The sequence below is a fragment of the Struthio camelus genome, chromosome W (assembly GCF_040807025.1).
Source record: "Struthio camelus isolate bStrCam1 chromosome W, bStrCam1.hap1, whole genome shotgun sequence".
NCBI classification, from domain to species: domain Eukaryota; kingdom Metazoa; phylum Chordata; class Aves; order Struthioniformes; family Struthionidae; genus Struthio; species Struthio camelus.
In genome coordinates this window covers 2776417-2800026 of record NC_090981.1, presented here as the reverse complement: position 1 = coordinate 2800026, position 23610 = coordinate 2776417, and the positions used below count along the sequence as shown (strand labels likewise).

General features: G+C 42.4%; 1 protein-coding gene across 1 annotated transcript in view; it reads right to left on the bottom strand.

Annotated features, from left to right (window-relative positions):
* LOC104144433 (E3 ubiquitin-protein ligase RNF38) overlaps positions 1–23610 on the bottom strand; it is a 198983-nt gene that overhangs the window by 47783 nt on the left and 127590 nt on the right. The window contains 1 exon segment of the mRNA XM_068924678.1: positions 3452–3645. Within this exon segment, the coding sequence (XP_068780779.1) occupies positions 3452–3645 (194 nt within the window).

Genomic DNA, 23610 nt, shown 5'->3' with positions numbered 1-23610 from the left:
CAAAACTACTTTGACCTCTCTCTTTCCAGAAGTAGAGGGATGTAGTGTTGTATTTTTGACATTGCTTGTGGGATGTTTTCCCTCTCGATTGGGTAGAACAAAATTCTCTGAAAGCAGCAAAATTGGAAGCAAAAGAGTCTTTTACTATGTAGAGCTATTAAAAAAAAAAAGCCTTTTCATTTAGCAAAACTCAGAGCATCCAGATACACAGCTCTAAAAGCTTTCTAAATGTCTAAATTATTAGGAATGACTCAGGAAGAGTACTCAGACCTGTATCTAAATTATTAAATATCTATGTTGAAGTTGCACTTCAGTTTTTTCTTCCAAACACTGTGCTAATGTTGTATAAAATCAGTAAGCAACAGTCCCTGGCACCCAGAATTATTTAAGCTATAAAAGGTGGTGTGCCTAGTTGAGTTAAAGTGCATCAGATGGAAGCAGACAGAAGAACACATAGTGAATATGATCTTTAGGCAGGAACAGCCATCACAAGCTATCCATAACTGAAGAGCCTCGAACTCAGTGTTTTCTAAGGCAAATCCTTTGAAGCAGCAGCTTTTTGAATGCTCTTACTCAATTCAGAATTACTATTATGGCAAAGAAGAAAGGAAGGACAGATGGAAAATGCAGCATAGCGTAGCAAAAGGACAGAAGCCCCCACTTTCCAGTGACTGGTAGAGAATGAACAGAGTGGTCCTTTTTGATTCCACATACATACCTGTTGTGCTTACAATACAAATAAGTTCGGAATCAAAGGACAATCACATTGGGACAGCATCTTCTACAGATTCAAATCAGAAAGCAGAACAAGAGAGAATGTTTTTGAACCTTGTTTTTTAGTGTTTGGTGTTGCAGTATAAGACTTGCTTGCTAGCTGTCCAACGCAAAACAGTTTCAGAACACTCTCCAGTCAGAGCAAAGACCTTGTCCTATGGCAATGAATGGATGCAGTGATGGAGATCCAACTTTATATGTACGTTATATATGTACATTCTCAAGAAGAAAAGAGAATTAACTTCACTTATAAGCAGTATTATGTAAAAGTCTATTGAGGCTATGTTCTTAATGAAATATTTGCTTATCATGAATCCAAAAATCCCAACTGAAATTAGGGCCCCATTTTACTTGGCATAGTACAAAAAATCCCTGATCTAAAGAGGTTATAGTGTAAACAGTAACCCACATAATGGAAAAAAATCTAGATAATAAAGACCCTACAGAAATCTACTGCAAAACATGGCAAAGATGCAGGCTATGTCTACATTAGCAAGTACTGTGGACCAATAGTAGTGAATCTGTAGAGCAAAAAAGTTGGTACTGAGGACCTGATATCCACCCTATAGTCCTATTTTCAGGACTTTTACTTTGAAACCCAACTAGAACTAGCCCACAAACTGAATGTCCATTTGCAGCTGGAGTACATCTTCCAGTTTAGCTTTATCTGAAAAAAATCCAGTTCATGAGGTCCAAGACCAATCCACAGTAGAAACCAAGGCACAATAAGCAGGGACAATGAGGATAATTACTTCAAAAGATCTCAACTAAAACATTAATATAGATGCACTCACAATGACCTTAAGCCCTAATAAGGAATCAAGCTCTGATCTATTAGCTTTGACTTAGCACCAGTGCTATAAGACTTGAGTAGACTCCTGCAGAACACACACACACACGTGTATACACTGTGCTCCCCCAACGATCCTATTCTCGGAAGGTAGGTTAGCTCAGGCACACAAAAGTAGAACACCCAGCACCAGCTCAAGTTCAGGACTGCATCCAAGCTAAAATAACCCTTTGAGTCTCAAGTGCAAGGGAACTCAGTCCAGAGACATTCAAATGCCTGGAATGGCAAAACCAGGTGCCTCCTAAAAGTACCCGAGCTGGCCCTGGAAGCAGCAACATTGTGGCTGCACAATGCTGTGACCAAGCTAACAACCCCCATCAGACTGGAGCTGGCTCTGCGCTGAGATGATACTTGCGTTTTTGCACTTGCAACATGGCTAATCTATAAGCCATTGGCCATTTATCCGGATAAGAGTTGACTGCATTTGAATGCCAGGATACTCAGCTTGTATCCCATCCTCTTCCTCCCACAATACTGCCAAAATGTCTACATGTGGATATACTGTACATAGCTTAATGAAACACTTTGTTTACTCTGCAAGAGATGGCAATGGAAGGTTGCAAGGAAATGTGTGCAGACTGGCCAGATGCCAAACAAAGATGTAAAATGCAGCATATTCTGGGCAGCCCAGTTCAAAGCATTTCTAAATAAAAACACCTTGTGGGCCAGATTCATCAATGGGTTATCACTGCACAGAACCATATAAAGGACATACAGCAGTTATTCTGAAGAAAGAAGTCAACAAACCCATTTCTTTCTTAGGTCTGACACCTGTATAAACACCCATACCATTTTCATGCTGTGGACTGAAAGCTTCCAGATTTGTAGACTTGAAGCATAGACAAAAAAACAGCACACTTTAAAGTCTATTGCCTCAAACTAACACTACATTATCATGGTTGACAAACTTCATCTATGGAGTCAGAAGAAAAGCAATTACGCATTTTTCAACCTCATCTAACATTTTATAGTCATGAAAAAGCACAAATATTTCAATTTTAGTAGAAATCAAGCTATAGTATTTCTGTGACACAGAGGGCAGTGAGCTTTAAGCTTTTGTTAGATGACTCGGACACATTTCTGAGACATTGCAGGGGAAGGGGTGAAAACTTTTGTTTTGGATGACTAAATAGAAGAGTAAAGATATCTTTATTTTCATGCTTTCCTATACACTCTCATCCAGACATCAGTTCAACATAGTCATAGAATAGTAGAGCTTTGGATGGCCAATTTAACTTATTCCAAAAGCTCTGCCTCAGAGAGGCTTATGAGCCACAAGCTAAAAAAAAGAACAAAAACATAATCTTTACAATATGCAAATCAACCATCTCAGCAACCATGTGATATTATGGTATCCTCCAAACAGGTCTTCCTCACCTTTACTTAAACTGTTTGCAAGACAAGGACTGAACTGTGAGTGCAGTGAACATTTATGACACTGTATACAAAACTTTATATTTTTTATTTATGTTATTGTATTTAATAGTACCCTGACAATAAATAGAGCTTTATTCCCCCCCACATTTTTCTAAATGCTTACTGCTCCAGCATAGAATGGGAGAGAGAGAAGCTGGCTCATAACTGAAACTGTTAATAAGCATTCTCCTCCCCAATTCATCTCTACTCTTACAAATTATTGGAAGCTACAACAACTCAAATTACTTTCAGTACAGAGTTTTCAGTTGCACTTATAATTTACAAGTCAAAAGAAGCATCAGAGTATTTATTATATGATAAATACTATTCAGTACTACCTGAAACAGGCCTCCCCTGAGCTGACAACAGAGAGAATAAAAAATTGGTCCCCAATCTAAATAGCTTGGTTACCTCCTCCTACTTCGCGCGGGCATGCTGCAGCGTTCCCCTAAGAAGTGATGCTGGCTGGGCCGAGCTGAAGGAGGCTGTCTATTTGATGTCATCTCCCATGGTCGCATTGGTGGTGATGCAGTTGGTGATGCTGTTGTATAGTCAAAGGCTGAATGAGAAAGGCGTTGTCTCTTGGGACTTGAACTGTCTTCACTCTGTGCCAATGCAAACAAAGAACCTCAGCTGAGTGATTTGTTTCCCATGCTGAAACTTCAATATTATTTACTGCAGCTAGCATTAGAAAGTGAGACTTAATAGACTAGATCAAAATACCATAAAGTTAAAAACCTATAATTAGTCATAGGACCTACTGTCTTCATAATGCAAACTCTTAATTGCCCCCCACTATTTTTTACTAAAGCACATTTTAGCAACATCAAGATATTTTTAAATAGTAAGGCAACCAAAGTTACATCAGAAAAAGGAGTAATCATTTACTTCAAGAGGCAGGTCCTATTTTGTTATAATACCCAACACAGGCACTCCTGCCATATAGATATAGAATGTACACACACAAATAAATAAGTGATCCAAAGACCTTTTTGGAAAAGATAAGCACAGACTTCACATCAATGGGATCTGTATTTGCCAGTAAGTAGATCCCATACAAAGCTCTAGTTCAGGATATGCACTCCATTCCTGCCAGATGCATGTTTACACAGCTGAGTAGACATTTAAAATCAGCTGTAGTACAAATCAACTCTGCTAGCCCAGCACAGGGGTGCCTCATCTTTTAATTTGTTAGTGCAGTAATAGCAATTAACAGGTAAAGACAATCTGATCAAAAACAACCACCACAAAAAACTTGGTTTGTGTATTTTACTGAAGTTCTACTGGGACTAGGTAGCTCTTAGAGTTGTCAGTGTTAGTGATGTGAAAGCCGTTCACCTCCAAGTTCACATTTGGTCCTGAACAAAAATAATTACCTCTCCTTTTCAGTGCTTGTCCCTGCTTAAAATGGTTAGCTAGACCTCTCTCCTCTGTGGATACACATTCCTGATTCACTAAACAGATCATTAGAGCTGCCATTCTTGTTGAAACTTCCACAAAAGTCTCAGGACTCAGCAGGAAAGGCAGCAAGTGTCACTCCCCTCCTCCATGCTATTCTGTTGATATTATAGCCAGCTGTGCTATTAACAAGCATAGTAACTGAAATCATAGGATGATACAGACTCTGCTCTAGAGCTCACTGTCTGAAGAGAAAAACCTAAAAGGAACACATGAACTGCCATGCTGGATCCATCCTGCAGTCCATCTAGCCCCATATACAGTGCAAATCCAATCTTAAGTGTTCTGCTGCTCTCCAGCTTATTTATTCCTTTCACCATCACCACTTTAGTTAATAGATATGATGTTGTGATGAGCTGAAGAGACCCAATATTTGCAGTTATTTGCAGATAACCAAAGCAGAGAAAACTGAGCTTCTCTACAATAACTGCCTTCCTGAACTGTTCCCCCCTCATATCCCGATAATCAACAGACTGTTAGAAGCCTTTTGCTTCACACACATTTAAAGACTATCATGTTAAGTCTTCCTATGCCTATTAATTCCTCACAATTTTCCTCAGTCTACCAAATATTTTTTTCCTTCATATTTTATTTGCTCTCTTATGGTTTTTAGCTTTACAGGTGTTTCATTTCCACTTTTTGAACACTCTCAGTTGACTCTTGCTTCTTGATAAGTAACTATTAAAAATTGTCTTCATGCTGTCTTTTCAGCTCACAGGTATAAGCATGCTCTTTTTGTAACCCTTAAGCTGCATCTAGATATGAGATGAAAAAGGTATTTCCCCCTCTTGACTTTACAGCCTTTCTGACTACATTTCACTTTTTTTCAGCCCCATATTTTAAAGTTGCATGCCACAAGCTGGAGTTCTTCCTCCTACTATACCTTAACTCAAGCCATCACAATTACTAACCCAAGTAATGATCAGGCAGGAGAAAGAGGTGAAATACCAAAAGGAAAGAACCATGTAATACCTGGGGGATGTTAAATTTTAATATCTTGTTTGTTTTTAGCATGGTTTCCTTAAGAAATAAAGCTGGTGTGAACATGATTGACCAGACTGGATAAAGTCCTGAGTAACCTGGTCTGATCACATAGCTAACCCTGCTTTGAGCAAGAGGTTGAACTAGAGACCACCTGAGGTCCCTTCAAACCTGAATTATCCTATGATCCTATGATGCATGTATCTGCTCATCCTCCAATCACTTTTGAATTCCTTCACAAATTGCAACTTGAAAGAATGAAACAGAAGTCAAAGACAGGTATATTCTTAAAGTTTCATGAAACCACATGCCCAGGTAAAGGGCAATTCTTCAAGAAGGGCTCCCACTTCCATGAGATCAGCCTCCTTAAACAGCAGAAAACCCACCCTATTTGGGGAAGACATTAGAAGTGCCCCAGCCACAAGAAAAAGCTTAAATCAGAATATGCATCTTGTTAGATGGTAGAGAATCTCGCCAAAGGACAAACCAATAAGAAACTAGACTTCATTACTTTTGGCACTTATAGAGTTGTTTATTTAAATGTATCTTATTATTGCAACAGAATGAATCTAGGACAAGAATGATTTGTGGCCCACCTCAGAGCACTAGGGAGAAATGACTTTTTACATCAAGATAACTGGAGTCAACACAAAAACATACACAAGAAAAAGGCAGATAGATAAGGCAAGAAAACATGGCATGCTGGGAGCTCTGGAATGCAAAAAGGAAGAAATGAATGTAGGAAGGAGACAAAGGGTTCAGTGAAGTTGGCAGATCAGCAAAATACAGCAAAGTAATAAAATACTCACCACTCTTCTTATACCTTGTACCTGCCTTTGGCTAGAGATCTGTTATTGCCACTATCATAATTTAGTACTCAAGAAAGGTGCCAGAGTTAAAATGAACATGCTTTCTACAGGGCATCAGGTGTTAATCTTGGAAAAATGGCTATTTTATCTTTTGTATTTGGAGTACACCACTTCAAAGACAGCAGATATGCAAATTGCTAAGTGGTTAGCCTTCATCACCATTCCAAATTGCTACTTCTTATGGAGTTTGGAATAGCTAATTACCTTCTATGTTAAGCAATAGTATCGCCATTCCAACTCGTTTGCCATTAGAAAGAAAATAAAGATAAAATAATTTTCTGAACTACATATAAAAGCAGTTTTAAAACATAATTATATGGTTTTTTGCACTGAAAAAATATCCCAAAGATAAGTCTCAACTTCTTTATAAGCTGTTGTCAAAAAACCCCAAAATCTGGTGACTTTCTTTGGTTTTAACTAAGAAAACAGTTCTCCTGATGGTTGTAGCAAGGCTATAAGAGCATGCTGGAAAACTAACAGGGTATTAGTGACAAAAATATATATTTTATGTAGTTTAAGATTTGTTTACATGTCAGATTCAACTAACCTGTGGAAGAACTAGTTACAACTTGTACAGTTTTGTGACCTACACTATTATTAGGTAACAAGTATAATAGAATATGAGAATATGATACTTGTTACAACAGTGGTGGCTCCCAAAATATAAAGAATAACTAAACCACAGCATACTAATATTCAGCAAATTCTCGGGGACTAGTGCTACTCCTGACAACCGTTCTGTGGTGTTCTTTTATCCTGCCCAACAAGCAACAAGAACAAAAAGCGTTCTCTGCAGCTACCAAACATTTAGAGTTTAAACAAAAAAAAACCCCACCTTCCAGTTGAATTACTAATTCAAGAAAAATAAAAGAATATACACAAACATAAAATACTTCATGTTTAAAGGCAACAGGTTTAGGATAAAGGCATACAATTATTATTAGTAGGAGATGAAACTTATGACAAGACAAAAAGGAATTGCAACCTCATCCACAAAAGTCAGGAAATTCAGTTACATGTTACCAAAACATTTCTACTCCATTCTCATCTTCATGTCATGTCCTATGAAATTTCAATACATGAGGATGTCGAAGGGGAGGGAAGAGTATGCCCAATTTTAAAATAGCACACCTTATTTCCTGTATATTTCATATGGATTACAAATTTGAATTTACTACCAAAATGATGGTTTATTACACTTCTGAACATGCTTCAACAGTCACTTTTACATGGTTATTCTAAATGCTGTTCTGCTTTATATGGAGAAAGTGGAATTTATAACAGCATGATAATTTAGACCTCTTACATTTTCACCAAGTCAATGCACCTTGAGGTATTCCTGTTTTCCAGTTTAATTATAAAGATTACACACACAAGCTAATCAGATAAAAAAAAATAGCAAACATAGAATGAAGTTATTACCAGAAACAATTAAGACTAATATCTAAAAATCAATCTCCACTCTGTTCCTCCACATATTCCATACATAACTGAAAAAGAGTAAGCATATAATGATGCCCACAAATGTTTTTATTTTACAAAGAGCTGTGAATAATACAAAGTGGAAAAACAGGGAAACAAGCTTCAAAAATAAAACTCCATTTGGAAGAGGCAAAGTAACAAAGGATTGTGAAAATAACCTGAAAGAGAGGCACATCATGCTGAGAAGAAATCTGAGAAAGAGCAATGCTAACACACTAATACTAAGCATTAGCAATGTTAAACATATAATTTTTCAAAAAGTAAAACTTCTCATTAGAAATCAAAGTTTTCTCACTTTCAGAATTGGAGCCCACAACAAAACAAAAATCCACATACCATGATATCAAGATCAAAGGGAGAACATTTATTACAAAAATTTAACCATTAAGCATTATTATAAGCAGACTTTGCAGCATCAGGAAAGATGAAAAAAGAGTGACAGGATCTTCACAGAGACCCTGCAGAGGCAAGAGCCTGAATCCTCAGCTGCACAGAAGGAGGTTGTGGGGCAAATGAAGAAACCCATGATGGGGAAGGATGGAAGCTTGTGACTTCTGGTAACAGGAGGACAGCTCCTTCTCCACCCACAGATCTGCAACTGTGGAATAGGTTCAGTGCCCTGGTAGAAGACAAGGGAAAGAAAGCCACGTCTGTGTAGGCATCAGATCCAGCCAAGCCTGAACCACAAATCAGCACCAAGAGGAAGCAACAGGAGAAAGTGGTGGGAGAGTCCCTCCTGCAGGGAATGGAGGCCCCCATCTGCCAACCTGACTTGCTGTTTAGGGAGGCTTATTGCTTGCCAGGGGCTCAGATATGGGATGTTACGGAGACACTGCCAAGGCTTGTCCAGCCCTTGGGCTATTCTCCCCCTGCTGCTTATCCCCATGGGCACCAATGTTACTGCCAGGGGAGACCTTGAGTGTATCAAGAATGATTACATGGCTCTGGCGTCAAGACTCAAGAGCATAGGGGTCCAGATGGTGTTCTCCTTGATTCTGCCAGTGAAAAGGACAGGCTTGGGGCAGAGTAGACAAATCCTGCAGGTCAACACCTGGTTGCACGGTTGGTGTTGTTGACAGGAATTTGGCTTTTACCACCATAGGACCCTTTTTGAGGATCAAGGACTGCTAGGGAGAGATGGGATCCACCTGACAAAATCAGGCAAGAATATCTTTGCCAACAGGCTAGCCAAACTGGTGAGGAGAGCTTTAAACCAGGAACGACTAGGGAGGAAGATTATAAACCAAGGTTAAGTGAGGTAGTGGTGGAGAGGGTCAAAAGCAAAGGGTACAGGTTGACAGGAACAAGAGAGATCTCAGGAATGATAAAATAGGGTGAAGGTACACCTACCTCAAGTGTATGTACACAAATGCACACAGCCTGGGAAACAGGAGGAATGAGAGCTCTATGTGTAGAGACAAAACTATGACATCATTGCAATAATTAAGACATGGTGGGACAGCTTGCACAACTGGAGTGCTGCAATGGTGGATACAAGCTCTTCAGGAAACACAGGCATGGCAGACAAGTGCGTGTGCATGTGCATGTGTTGGGGAGGGGGTGCCCTCTATCTGAAGGAGCAGCTTGGACACACAGAGCTCTTCTATAGAATGGATGACAGTCCCAGTGAGAGATTGTGGGTCAGGATCAAAGGAGAGGTCAGTAAGGGTAACATTGTAGTAGGAGTTTGCCACAGACCATCAGATGAGGGTGAGGAAGTGGCTGAAGCCTTTGTTAAGCAACTCATGGGAGTCTCTGGATCACAGACCCTAGTTCTTATGGGAGGACTTTAAACTCCCCAACATCTGCTAGAAGGGCAACATAGTGGGACACAGCAGTCAAGAAGATTTCTGGAAGGAGTCAGGGATAACTTCTTGATACAGGTACCAGATGGACCAACCAGGGGTGATGCACAGCTGGATCTGCTATGCACTAAAAAGGAAAAACTTGATAATCAATGGTAGCCTTGGCTGTAGTGACCATGAAATAGCAGAACTCAAGATCCTGAGGGGAGTGAGGAAAGCAAGTCACAGAGTACAGACCCTGGGTTTCAGTAGAGCAGACTGTTGCTTGTTCAGGAAACTGATAGGTGGGATTGAATGGGAGGCAACTCTGAAGGGCAAAGAAGCTCTAGAGAGCTGGCAGGTTGTTAACACCACCACTATTCTTGTCAGGCCTTGATTTCAGATTTGACAGGTAAGTCCTAGAAATCTGGCTGGCTGGGCATAAAGACAGGATTTCCTGATGAAGAAACATGAAGACAATTTGAATTTGATATAGTGAAAATTTGACATAGAAAGCCAACTCTGAGAGCTGGCTTAAACAACTCATGATTACCCATAAGGAAGGCCAAAATAAGCCAATCATTAGGTTAGGTCCAGAAGAATTATGAAATAGCACAAAGGAAGCTCATAAACAAGTCTTCTCTGCATACTAAACAATAATTTTTTTAGGAGCATTTACCTGTAAAACAACTTAAAAATTTGGAGCAGAGAGTGACTCAGAGTATTTTTGGGTAGAACTCTAGGAGTTAGTCTTGAGATGGTAAGTACCTCTCTGAACAAATGTTTCTCCCTGCTGAACGCGAGGTATGCCTCAGAAGACACAGAACAAAAGAACAAATACCACTGCTGAAACAGCCAAGAATTACAGAAAGCAACATATAACTAGTACCTAAGATATATATTTCTGGAAGAAAGACAAATCTTAAAAGGGCACTGTCCCTTTCTACTACTTAAGAATGGTCAGAAAAAACTATTTCAGAGGAAAACCTGCACTCTTGGCCTCCTTTCTTTGTGTATAAAGTAAACAACAACAACAAAAATCCCACAGTGTGAACACCCTGCATTTCAATCCTATAAAAGGCAGAACAGCCAAGTCTGTTAGAATACTTCCAATACTTCAACAACAGGGTTAAGAGGGGAAAAAAAAACTTAAAAAAGGAAGTCAATCTACAACAACTTTACATTGCCAATATTAAACATACTACGAAAGGTTAACATTTAACATGAATCATTTTGCTTCACATGTGTTAGGTTAATTATTCACTTCTAGGAACAAAATATTCAAACAGTAAAAACTAAAATATTGAATATTTATTAAAAGAAACAACCTGCATTGTAAAATAAGATGAACTCTATCAAGTATGGTATATATTTGTGCCCATTGCCTCTTGACCTGTCACTCGGTGACACTGAGAAGAGTCTGGCTCCATCTTTTTTACACCATCCCATTAGGTATTTATAAACACTAATGGGGTCACCCCTGAGCCTTCTCTTCTCCAGACTGAACAGACACAGCTCTCTCAGCTTCTCCTTGTATGCCAGATGCTCCAATTTGTTCATCTTAGGGGCCCTTGGCTGGACTCGCTCCGGTATGTCCATATCTCTCTTGTATTGGGGAGCCCAGAACTGGACCCAGCACTCCAGCTGCGGTCTCACCAGGGCTGAGTAAAAGGGAAAAAACACCTCCTTCAACCTGCTGGTGACGCTCTTCCTAATGCAGCTGACAACGCTGTTGGCCTTCTTTGCCACAAGGGCACATTGCTGGCTCACGGTAAACTTTTGTCACTAGGACCCCCAGGTCCTTTTCTGCAAAGCTGCTTTCCAGCCAGTCTGGTGCATGGGAGTATTCATCCCCAGGTGCAGGACTTGGCATTTCCCTTTGTTGAACTTCATGAGATCCCTGTCTTTCTGCAGCCTGTCAAGGACCCTCTGAATGGACACACACCCATCTGGTGTATCAACCACTCCTCCCAATTTTGCATAATCTGCAAACTTGCTGAGGGTGCGCTCTGCCCCATCAATCAGGTCGTTAATGAAGATGTTAAACAGTATTAGACCCAGCATCAACCCCTGGGGGACACCATTAGTGACTGGCCTCCAGCTGCACTTCACGTTGCTCACTACAACCCTTGGAACCTGTCAGTGCAGCCCACTTATCTAGCCCATACTTCGTCAGTTTGTCTGATGTCCAAGGAACTGTCCAATGCCATTGCGAGGCCACGCTTGATTATCTTTGAAAGGTCATGGCAATCAGGAGAGGTGCCTGAGGAATGGAAGAAAACAAACGTCACCCCAGTCTTCAAAAAGGGTGAGAAGGAAGACCCAGGGAACTACAGGCCAGTCAGCCTCACCTCGATCCCTGGGAAGATGATGGACCAACTAATCCTGGAAACCATTTCCAAACACATGAAGGACAAGAAGGTGATCAGGAGTAGTCAGCATGGATTCACCAAGGGGAAATCATCATGTTTAACCAACGTGATATAGCCTTATATGATGGAATGACTGGCTGGGTACATGAGGAGAGCAGTGGATGTTGTCTACCTGGACTTCAGTAAGGCTTTTGACACTGTCTCCCGTAGCATCCTCATAGGCAAGCTCAGGAAGCACGGGCTGAGTGGACTGTGAGGTGGACTGAGAACTGGCTGAATGGCAGAGCTCAGAGGGTTGTGATCAGTGGCGCAAAGTCTAGTTGGAGGCAAGTAACTAGCAGTGTCTCCCAGGGGTCGATACCTCAACAGGCTGGAAAGATGGGCAGAGGGGAACCTCCTGAAGTTCGACAAAGGCAAGTACAGGGTCCTGCACCTGGGAAGGAATAACCCCATGCACCAGTACAGGCTGGGGGCTGACCTGCTGGAAAGCAGCTCTGCAGAGAAGGACCTGGGAATGCTGGTGGACAAGTTGACGGTGAGCCAGCAGTGTGCCCTTGTGGCCAAGAAGGCCAATGGTATCCTGGGCTGCATTAGGCATAGTGTTGCCAGCAGGTCAAGGGAGGCAATCCCTCCCCTCTGCTCAGCCCTGGTGAGGCCTCACCTGGAGTACTGTGTCCAGTGTTAAGAAAATTTCCACTGTACTCTAGTTTTCTGCAGGCAAACCATGCAAGGTCACATGCCCTGCAAGCAGAACATCTAATCTGACCTTGCCTCAGCTCCTGTTTCTTGTACATAGTTGAAGAACTGCAAAGAAACCAGTTTAATCCAGCCAGCAGTGCAAAAGTTGTTCAAAGGTAATGCCAGAAGAGGTGCAAATCAGCTAATGAATAATCATAAGATGGACCATTTAAGGCTGGAACGGAACTACTTTGTACTGTAACGCGGCAAGGGGATTGGTAAAACTAAGAATTGTGGATAGATCTGATTGGCTATGTAAACTAAAGTATTGAATATGTAACAACTTACCTTGGCTTAAAAACTGTAACAGAAAGCTGCTCAGGGTCCCTTCTTGTGCTCTCAGCCAAGAGACACCTTATTGCTAGCAATAAAACTTAGCAACTAAGAAATCTGACTCCTGCTGCTCATTACCAGTGCTCATGAACCAACAAAAGAGAAGAGATAATTTTAACGTTATGGGCTCCGCAGTACAGGAGAGTTACTGATGAAAAAATTTGAAAAACGTGACCAGTGTTGTAGAGGAAGAGGAAGGAGAGGGGGCCTTCTACAGACAGCTGGAAGTAGCCTCATGATCACAGGCCCTGGTTCTCATGGGGGACTTGAACCACCCTGACATCTGCTGGGAAGAGAGCACAGCTAGGCACAAACAGTCCAGGAGGTTCCTGGAGAACATTGATGATAACTCTGACACAGGTGATGGAGGAGCCAACAAGGAGAGGTGTGCTGCTGGACCTTGCACTAACAAACAAAGGAAGGTCTGGTTGGAGATGTGCAGGTTGGGGGCAGCCTTGGCTGCAGTTACCATGAGATGGTGGAGTTCAGGATCCTGGGAGGAGGGAGCAGGGCAATAAGTAAGATCGCAACCCTGGACTTCAGGAGAACAGACTTGGGCCTCTTTGGGGACCTACTTGGAGGAATCTCATGGGGTAGGACCCTAGAAGGAAGAGGGGTCCAGGAGAGCTGGTTAATATTCAAGCATCACTTCCCCCAGGCTCAAGAGCACTGCATCCCTCTGAGTAAGAAGTCCAGCAAAGTGGGCAGGAGGCCTGCATGGATGAGCAAGGAACTCCTGGCAAAACTCAAAGAGAAGCAGGAAGTGTACAGGAGGTGGAAGCAGGGACAGGCCACTTGGGAGGAATATAGGGACATTGTCAGAGTATGCAGGGATGCGACAAGGAAGGCTAAGGCCCATTTGGAATTAAATCTGGCAAGGGATGTCAAGGACAGCAAGAAGGGCTTCTTCAAATACATCAGTAACAAAAGGAAGACTAGGGAAAATGTGGGCCCACTGCTGAATGGGGCGGGTGCCCTGGTAATGAAGGATACAGAGAAGGCAGAGTTATTGAATGCCTTCTTTGCATCAGTCTTTACTGCTAAGGTCAGCCCTCGGGAATTCCAGACCCTGGGGACAAGAGAGGAAGGCTGGAGAAAGGAAGACTCTCCCTTGGTCTAGGAGGATTGGGTGAGAGATCATTTGTGCAAATTGACACCCACAAATCCATGGGCCCTGACGGGATGCACCCACGAGTGCTGAGGGAGCTGGCGGATGTTATTGCTAGGCCACTCTCCATCATCTTTGAAAGGTCCTGGAGAACAGGAGAGGTGCCTGAGGACTGGAAGAAAGCCAATGTCACGCCAGTCTTCAGAAAGGGTGAGAAGGAGGACGCAGGGAATTACAGGCCTGTCAGCCTCACCTCCATCCCTGTCAAGGTGATGGAGCAGCTCATCCTGGAGGTACTCACTAAGCATCTGGAGGACAAGAAGGTGATCAGGAGTAGTCAGCATGCATTCACCAAAGGGAAATCATGCTTAACCAGCCTGATAGCCTTCTATGATGGAATGACTGGCTGGGTAGATGAGGGCAGAGCAGTGGATGTTGTCTCCCTGGACTTCAGCAAGGCTTTTGACCCTGTCTCCCATCACATCCCCATAGGCAAGCTGAGGAACTGTGGGTTGGATGAGTGGACAGTGAGGTGGATTGAGAACTGGCTGGATGACAGAGCTCAGAGGGTTGTGGTCAGTGGTGCAGAGTCTAGTTGGAGGCCTGTAGCTAGTGGTGTCCCCCAGGGGTCAATCCTGGTGCCAGTATTGTTTACCTTCTTCATCAATGACCTGGATGAAGGGACAGAGTGCACCCTCAGCAAGTTTGCTGATGATACAAAACTGGGGGGAGGGGCTGACACACCAGAGGGCTGTGCTGCCATTCAGAGGGACCTCGACAGGCTGGAGAGCTGGGCGGAGAGGAACCTCCTGAAGTTCAACAAAGGCAAGTGCAAGGTCCTGCACCTAGGCAGGAATAACCCCATGCACCAGTACAGGCTGGAGGTTGACCTGCTGGAAAGCAGCTCTGCAGAGAAGGACCTGGGAGTCCTGGTGGACCACAAGTTGACCATGAGCCAGAAATAAGCCCTTGTGGCCAAGAAGGCCAAGGGTATCCTGGGCTGCATTAGGCAGAGTGTTGCCAGCAGGTCGAGGGAGGTGATCCTGCCCCTCTACTCAGCCCTGGGGAGGCCTCACCTGGAGTCCTGTGTCCAGTGCTGGGCTCCCCAGTACAAGAGAGACATGGAGCTCCTGAAGCGAGTCCAGCAGAGGGCTACAAAGATGATTAAGGGACTGGAGCATCTCTCCTATGAGGAAAGGCTGAGGGAGCTCGGCCTCTTCAGCCTGGAGAAGAGAAGACTGAGAGGCGATCTCATCAATGTGTACAAGTATCTGAAGGGAGGGTGTCAAGAGGATGGGGCCAGACTCTTCTCCGTGGTGCCCAGGGACAGGACAAGAGGCAACGGGCACAAACTGAAACGCAGGAAGGTCCATCTGAACCTGAGGAAAAACTTCTTTCCTGTGAGGGTGACAGAGCACTGGCACAGGTTGCCCAGAGAGGTTGTGGAGTCTCCTTCCCTGGAGATATTCAAAACCCGCCTGGATGTAATTCTGTGCAACGTGCTCTAGGTGACCCTGCTTGAGCAGGGGGGTTGGACTAGATGATCTCCAGAGGTCCCTTCCAACCTTGGCCATTCTGTCTTAAATCAGTCTTTAGGTCCCTATTTATGGGTCATGTGGTTTCAGTTTCTTACATCACTAGCGTTTTGTGTGACTATTCTCAGCCCCTCTCCCAGCCTGGCAGAAACTGCTGCAAGAAACAACCTCTTCTTATGGATGCCAGGAGAGGAAGAGGTTAAAATACACTGCTCAAAGCACAGCCACACAACCTTGACTCTTATTTCCTCCCACTGCTCCTTAAGGAGCACACAGTGTCTCAGATCCCCCCCAAGAAGCACAGTCTTATACCAAGGATGTCCCAGAGAGCATAGGGAGGATTCACTGGACTATATACTGGGAGTTGCTGGGTGATTACAGCAAACATACCAGGGAGGAGAAAAAAGTTACATTCTGTTTGTTACTGTTTTACACTTGAACATGTTTCAAAATGTTAGTGTTATCCTATATGCACTATTAACACACTACCTCGAGTAGGAGTACTAAGTGCGCTTATCACCAGATCCCTACCTCTGAGCACCCACCGTCAGGTCCCACAAGATTACACCTAGGCAAACTAACTCAGCAGCTGTAGGCAGTCTCAGCCTTGCGGACATTCATTGGATGGCACTACAGCTGTACAATCCTCTTTTCACGGTCCAAAACCTTCTTCAGATCCCATTTCTGACACAATTTCTACTAATATTGTGGTTTAGGTCAGGACAGACTAAACACGCGCATTAATTATTATGCAATAATTGGATCCATGTAAAGCAGTTTGAGATATTTATTGCCTCTGTGAAAGAGTGATTAATAATGCAAATAACACTACAAAGTTACAGAAAACAGGTTATCTCTATTTCCCCTTTCCTTGCTGACAGGAACAGGGGTTGTCAATAGTTGGGAGGAGTAGGGTGGTAAGCTCATCTGTGCAAGCTTGGTCCCAGGTGTCCCCAAAGGTAGAGTCTCTCCCATTTGGGCTGAGGTGGATGAGTTTTATGAGGTGGAGAGCATCTTCCAGATTGCTTGATCTTTACTGGTTGGTGGACTGCTCGAGCTGTTGCTTGTTGATTGGTGTAGCAAGTTGCCAGGCAAATATTCTTGTATAAGTTTAGTTCTGCTATTTCTACCAATTATGGAGTTTTTTCATAACACCTGCCTAATTGTGCTTTATCTAACAAATGTTATATCCCTAACAACTACATAGCAACATACCAACAGTCAAACTGTGGGCCTCTGACATCAGCCTAATTACTTGAGTGACACCAGCTCAGTAGGGCAAGACAGACATACACGAGTCCATGGGACTAGATGGGATACATCTGAAGGTACTGAGGGAAGTGGCTGATGTCATTGCAAGGCTGTTCTCTATTATCTTTGAAAGGTCATGGCAGTCAGGGGAGGTTCCTGATGACTGGAAAAAGGCTAATATCATGCAAATCTTCAAGAAGGACAAGGAGGAGGATCTGTGGCGCTACAGGCTGGTCAGGGTAACCTCATTCCCCAGGAAGGTTATGGAGCAAATCCCCCTGGAAGACGTTTTCAAACATGTGACAGACAAGGAGGTGATTGGGAACAGCCTGCATAGCTTTACCAAGGGCAAATCATGCTTGATCAACCTGATTGATTGCCTTCTACAATTAGATGACTGGCTGTGTGGATGAGGGAATAGCAGTGGGTATAGTTTACCTTGACTTCTATAGCAAGGCCTTTGACACAGCGTCCCATAGTACCCTTATACCCAAATCGGTGAGATATGGACTGGACAAGTGGATTATAAGGTGGATGGAAAACTGGCTGGACTGTCAAGCTCAGAGGGTTGTGACCAGTGGTACAAAGTCCAACTGGCAGCCGGTTACTAGTGGTGTTCCTCAGGAGTCAATATCAGGGGCAATCTGTTTAATGTCTTTATTAACAACACGGACGATGGGACAGAACGCGCTCTCAGCAAGCTCATGGTTGATAAGCTAGAGGGTAAGGCTGCTATTCAGAGGGACCTCTACAGATTGAAGTGGGCTGAGAGGAACTTCATGAAGTTCAGCAAAGGAAAATTCAAAGTCCTGACCCTGGGCTGGAATAACCCCACGCAACAGGACAGGCTAGGGGCTGACTAGCTAGAAAGCAGCTCTTTGCAGAACTAGTAGACAAGTTTACCACGAGGCAGCAGTGTGTCCTTGCAGCAAAGAAGGCCAACTACATACTGGGCTGTATCAGCAAGAACGTATCCAGTAGAGTGAGGGAGGTGACTACTCCCCTGTATTTGACAGTTGAGAAACCACGGCTAGAGTAGTGTCCAGTTTTGGGCTCCCCAGTACAAGAAAGATATTGACATACTGGAGTGAGACCTGCCAAGGCCACCAAGATGATTAGGGGGCTGAGAGAACTGGGCTTGTCCAGGCATAAGGAGAAGGCTAAGGGGAGGCCTTTTTGCTTTCTACAACTACCTGATCGGAGGGTACAGAGAAGATCAAGCCAGACTCTTCTTGGAGGTGTAGTCTTTGGATGAGTGGCAACCAACACAAGTTGCAACAAGGGAAATTCCTATTAGATTTTAGGAAAAAAATTACCATGAGGATGGTCAAACAGTGGAACAGGGGCCCAGAGAGGCTGTTTGATCTCCATCCTTGGAGATATTCAAAACTTGACTGGACAAGGCCCTGAGCAACCTGCTTTAAGTTGGCCCTGGTTTGATTGAGGAGTTGGACCAGAGACCTCCAGAGGTCTCTCCCAATCTCATTAGTCTGTGATTCCGTTTATATGATCATGGATACAAGCGTAACCAGCAGACCTTAAAGGCACTGGTTGTGTAACATGAAGACAGAACTCTTTTTGGTTGCATTTTGGACTGCATGCTGATGAACAAATTTGAAAAACGTGACCGGTGTTATAACAAAAACTTTTGGTGTCAGGATCAATTTTTTTTTTCTTCCATTGAAGAGAACTAAGAGACTTGTCATGTTTGACTTAATTAAGAATTTCTTGCATCTAGTGGGTTGTATTACAATCATAGGAATTTCTCAGGCTATGTTGTTGATTTTTCTTCTCCAGAGGCAGTCCATGGTCTCTTTCTCTCAGCCATGCATTAGTCCTTAAACTTTCTTTGCACCTGTGCCTTCTCAAAATGTATTCTTGTTTTTGCTGCTTTGTGAACTACAGATAAGTTTTAAACAAACAAAAGGCTCAATAGGTGGTAGAGTATTTTTAATGACTGTGTAGATGTCAGCTGTTATTTTGGATTTTACTGGGACTTGCTAGAGGAGTGAGGTAGGGATGTGTGCACACACACAGAGGATGGGGCCAGACTCTTCTCAGTGGTGCCCAGCGACAGGACGAGAGGCAACAGGCACAAACTGAAACACAGGAAGGTCCATCTGAACATGAGAAAAAACTTCTTTACTGTGAGGGTGACTGAGCACTGGCACAGGTTGCCCAGAGAAGTTGTGGAGCCTCCATCCTTGGAGATATTCAAAAGCAGTCTGGACAGGGTCCTGGGCAACCTGCTCTAGGGGACCCTTCTTGAGCAGGGCGGGGGGGGGGGGTGTGGACTAGATGATCTCCAGAGGGCCCTTCCAACCTCAACCGTTCTGCAATTCTCATGTGTCATCACAGCATTGAGCTGTGTTGGCAAGATACATGCCACTGCCACCCAGCATGCTAGTGCATGAAAAATGTCATTGTATTGCATGATACAACCCTTCAAGAACTAAGGGCATCTGGGGTCACATTTCTTCAATAATATCCTACATTCTACTTCTTACACACTTTCAATTTCTCCATCCTAATAGAAATGGAAAGGCTCAACAAATATGAGGATCTCAGTGTTTTAGAAACCAGGCAAATAGCTCATGAAACAAGTGATAAGTAGTGGGACTGGACTACTATACAGATGTACAGTGTTCTTCAATATACTGCAGGATTAGCACACTGATACTAAGATAAACCACGCAAAGAGTGGTTGTCATAAAACTTTTAGACTTTTGTTTAAGTGTAACACTTCTAAAGTTTGAAGATGATCAAGATATCTATTTCTAAGAAAAAGGCACTCTTCAAGTTTTACTCCCCGCCACCACCACACTTTCCTTCCCCGAGATGCTCCTGCAAACTGAGGGAGAATATGATCTGTGCCATCTGAGACACATAATCACAACATGATGCAATAGGAAGCCAAATTGCATGGCAGCCACAACAACCTCAAAGAGCTAGGCTTCTCCCACCATATAGTTCAGTCCTCTGCTTTTCCTAAGTTTTGACTCATCTTCTGTTCTCTCTTTCCCAGGTCATTCCTCATATGAAATGAAATTTTGGTAACTGATTTAACTAAAAATGTCATACTGTGCAGTCCACATTAGTGAGGACAAATAAACCTTCTAGAATAAATATACCACCTAGAAATGGTGGAAGAGAACACTATGCTACACAAGACCTGTTCTTGTTCACAGTGAATGCAGTATTTGTTTGTCATCATGTTAGCTAACTCATTGTTAAAACTAGGTCACTGCATTTAAACACTATGTAGTACTGGCCCTAAGGATAGTTCTACAGGACCTATTTTAAGTGGTTTCATTCATTTTGAAGCTCATCAGCTATAGGTAACAGCCTAAATGTTAGAGACCTTTCACTCTTAAAGCCTGCATAAGTTTTTCCCCCCCCCTCATTTTTACTAATAGCCAACATACATTATTGTTTTAAGTAACTAAAAAAATGCTTTGCTTTAAGTTGGTTTTTTTGAACACACTGTTTGCCCTCAGCAGCTTATGCAACTTCATTTTTGTGCACACTTATCACAAGCCCTGTGGATATGTTAACTACTGCAACAGAAGTTGGTTCTGCCACCCCTACAAAATAAGAGGTGGGAGATCAAATTTGTAAACCACATCCAAGATGCTTCAGCAATCCTTAAGCAAGGATGCAATGAGTAAAAGAGAGCTTCTTTAAGTTTAAAAAAAGTGATAAATCACAGTTAACCTGTAAAAGAAACATGAGAAAGCATTGCAGGTCCTCAGCTTCAAGAAACAGCTTATACTTTAAAAAAATACCTGTACAACTACACTTTCTAACTTCAGAAAATAGGAGTCATTCTCAGACTCAACATCATGCTAAGTTTTATAATAGAAATAATGGCTCTATCAAGCAATGTGTGAAGAAAAAGCCCTGCTTCCTGTAGCACTAGTGAAATATGTGTTCTAATGTAGAAAGGCTAACCATAGCCTCCCTCAGATTGGCATAACTCTCCAAATCCTCTCTCAGACCCTAATCCCCCACTTTCACTGGAATGGCACCACCTACCCCCTCCCCCCAGAAAAAAAACACCCACATCCCCCCCCATAACAATTTAGAGTGCACAAGATACTCAAATTCATGCTTTGTATAGGACCCAAGACTGTTCTATCCTGGTTAGAATAACCCTCCCCTGAATATCTCAGTTGAGCTGTAATTAATGTAAAGAACTTGTTTTTTTTTCCTGGTTTACGCATACAGAATCAGTAGTTGCAATTCATGCGTTGACAACAAAGAAATAATAACCTCTGTACCTGAGTTTCGTGTTTGGAGCTGAGGAATAGTACTTTTGAAAATTCTTAGATCCAATAAGGATGCAGAGGACAAAGAACCTTCCCAACTAAGCTCCAGCCTCTGCACAGTAGACAGTTGAGAAAACCCACAAATCACACTCCACAGAACACAAACGCATAGCAGTCTTACCAGGTTCTCTATGTCCACATCTACACGTTTCTCTCATATCCACATGCTCAACCAGTTGAAACTTTGCCACTCGTCTTGACAAGTTCTTTCCACAGTACCATTTAAATCAAATAGCTGCTTCTGCTCTTTTACCACTCCAACCTCTCTACTTTCCTAGATATATGGAACATCCCACAGAAAGACATCTCAAACTGCAAGACATACCCTTATTTTACACAAAGGCTATCCATCAAGCATATTTTATGTCAGTCAGATTTTTACTTGATATTTGGGAAAAAATAAAAATGTATACCCTTTAGTAATAACTGAACATTAATTTCAGAGTGCAAAACATTATACTAGGCACTTTAAGATAATCATATGCTAAAACTTCATATCAATTTTTTTTTTTTAACCAACAAGTTCTCACACATGCAGCACAGTGTTCTGAAACAAAAAACACCACCCCAAACACTACACACAAACCAAACCCAAACCCCCCCTACCACACACACAACTCCTAAGTACCTAACACCCAAATAGCTTTCAATCTGTCCTTGCAACAGACTGACCAGATTCCAAAGGAGTAACAAGCATTTAAATGGAACCAGCTCCTCAAAAACATTCAGCACATAACAGCTTTCATTCAGAACAATCCAAACAGTTACAGCCTCTGAAGAAATAACATTCTCCCCCCTCACCATGGTTATTTTTCTTTATTTGCCTAGAGAGAAGACCATCATAAAACTTTACTGAAGGCTCTTATCTTTTCAAGAGTACTACAATTTGTGTTATTTGTGCTTTCATTCCCTCTTGTACAGTAGTTATTCTTACTGCAACAGGAAAGAACATGGAAAGGGTTTTATCAAACTAAATGAGCTGGCAAAGCCAGACATAGGGTTAAGATGAAAGGCTCTGGAGAGAGGATGGGGCTGAAATCATATAATTGTTAAGTTTGCCTAGAACAAAGCAGAATCCAGTGATTTCAGGAATGGAGACAGAATTGCAAGATTGACAGGAAGTGATTTAGTTACAACTATAAAGATGAGAGGACTCCCTAAGGAACAAAACAAATGGTTGCATGTGTAGTGGTTCTCAGACAAAAAAAGCACAGCACTTTTGACTATATCTGAGATGGTAGGGAGGAATAGAAGCAACAAAAGAAAACTTCAAGAAAAGCTTCAAGGGAAACAAGATTAAAGACATGGCCAAGGCAGTCTTTCTGCAGCAAGAAACTCTAAAGTCTATGTGAGAGACCAGGTGAGGCAGCTGTAGGTTGCTGCCAAGTGAGAGGCAGTTCCACTGCAATCCAGACACACTGATCCTGCAGTAACTGATATCAAGCTTGAGATAAACATGTCATCCCCCTCCCCCTTTCCCATCCATTGTTTTCAGTCACTGATGAATGTTTTTAAAAACATGCTGCTGTTAGCATTTCACTGCTGTAAGAAAAAGAATTCTAGTTTTAGATGATCTGGAGAGCAGAAATCAGCAGAGAACACCAAATAAAGTTACCTTCCTTTACTTTTATCTTTCAAAAACTTCAGAAAGGAGGAACCTACCCACTTCAAAGTGGAGTGAAACACAGAAAGTAGAAAACTCATCCTGCTGAGCAGAGAGAGCTGGGCAGGCTGTCGTGGTAACTTACAGACCAAGCTCAGCCCTTAGCTGAGTAGAATTTAAATACTCCCTCTTAGACTAGTTAATTTGATCTAACACCTTACACAGACTAGGAGAGCACAAGTACTTCAGCACATACTTTGTCAAGCTTACATCCTTCCCTTGGTTTCAAGGCCCATTCCTCTACTATCACAAGTAAGGAGAGAAGAAAAACCCCTAAAACCAAAAAATAACAAATTTCAAATTCTATTTTTACTCTTACTCCCACTTTTCAACTCCCTGCATCTGGAAAGAAGAAAAAAAATCCTTGCAGAGTAAGATTAAGTGACAAATCCTACAGTAATACATTAGTACCTTAGTACCTTATACTTCATGCAAATTCTCCCTAGGTTCACTATCAATTTAGCCCCTGCAGTCTCCATTTCCTGTGGGCAGACATGTAGAACAGTTTTGAAGCATAACAGACTATTTCATGTTAAGCTTCAGTTGTTTTTTTAAGGATATAAGTGAAAAGCACTTGTCTTCCTAACGGTACAGCTTTCACATTATTGTAATAATATTTCATGTAGAATACATTTAATTCTTAAAGGCCTTTCTAAAAATCAAGCTAC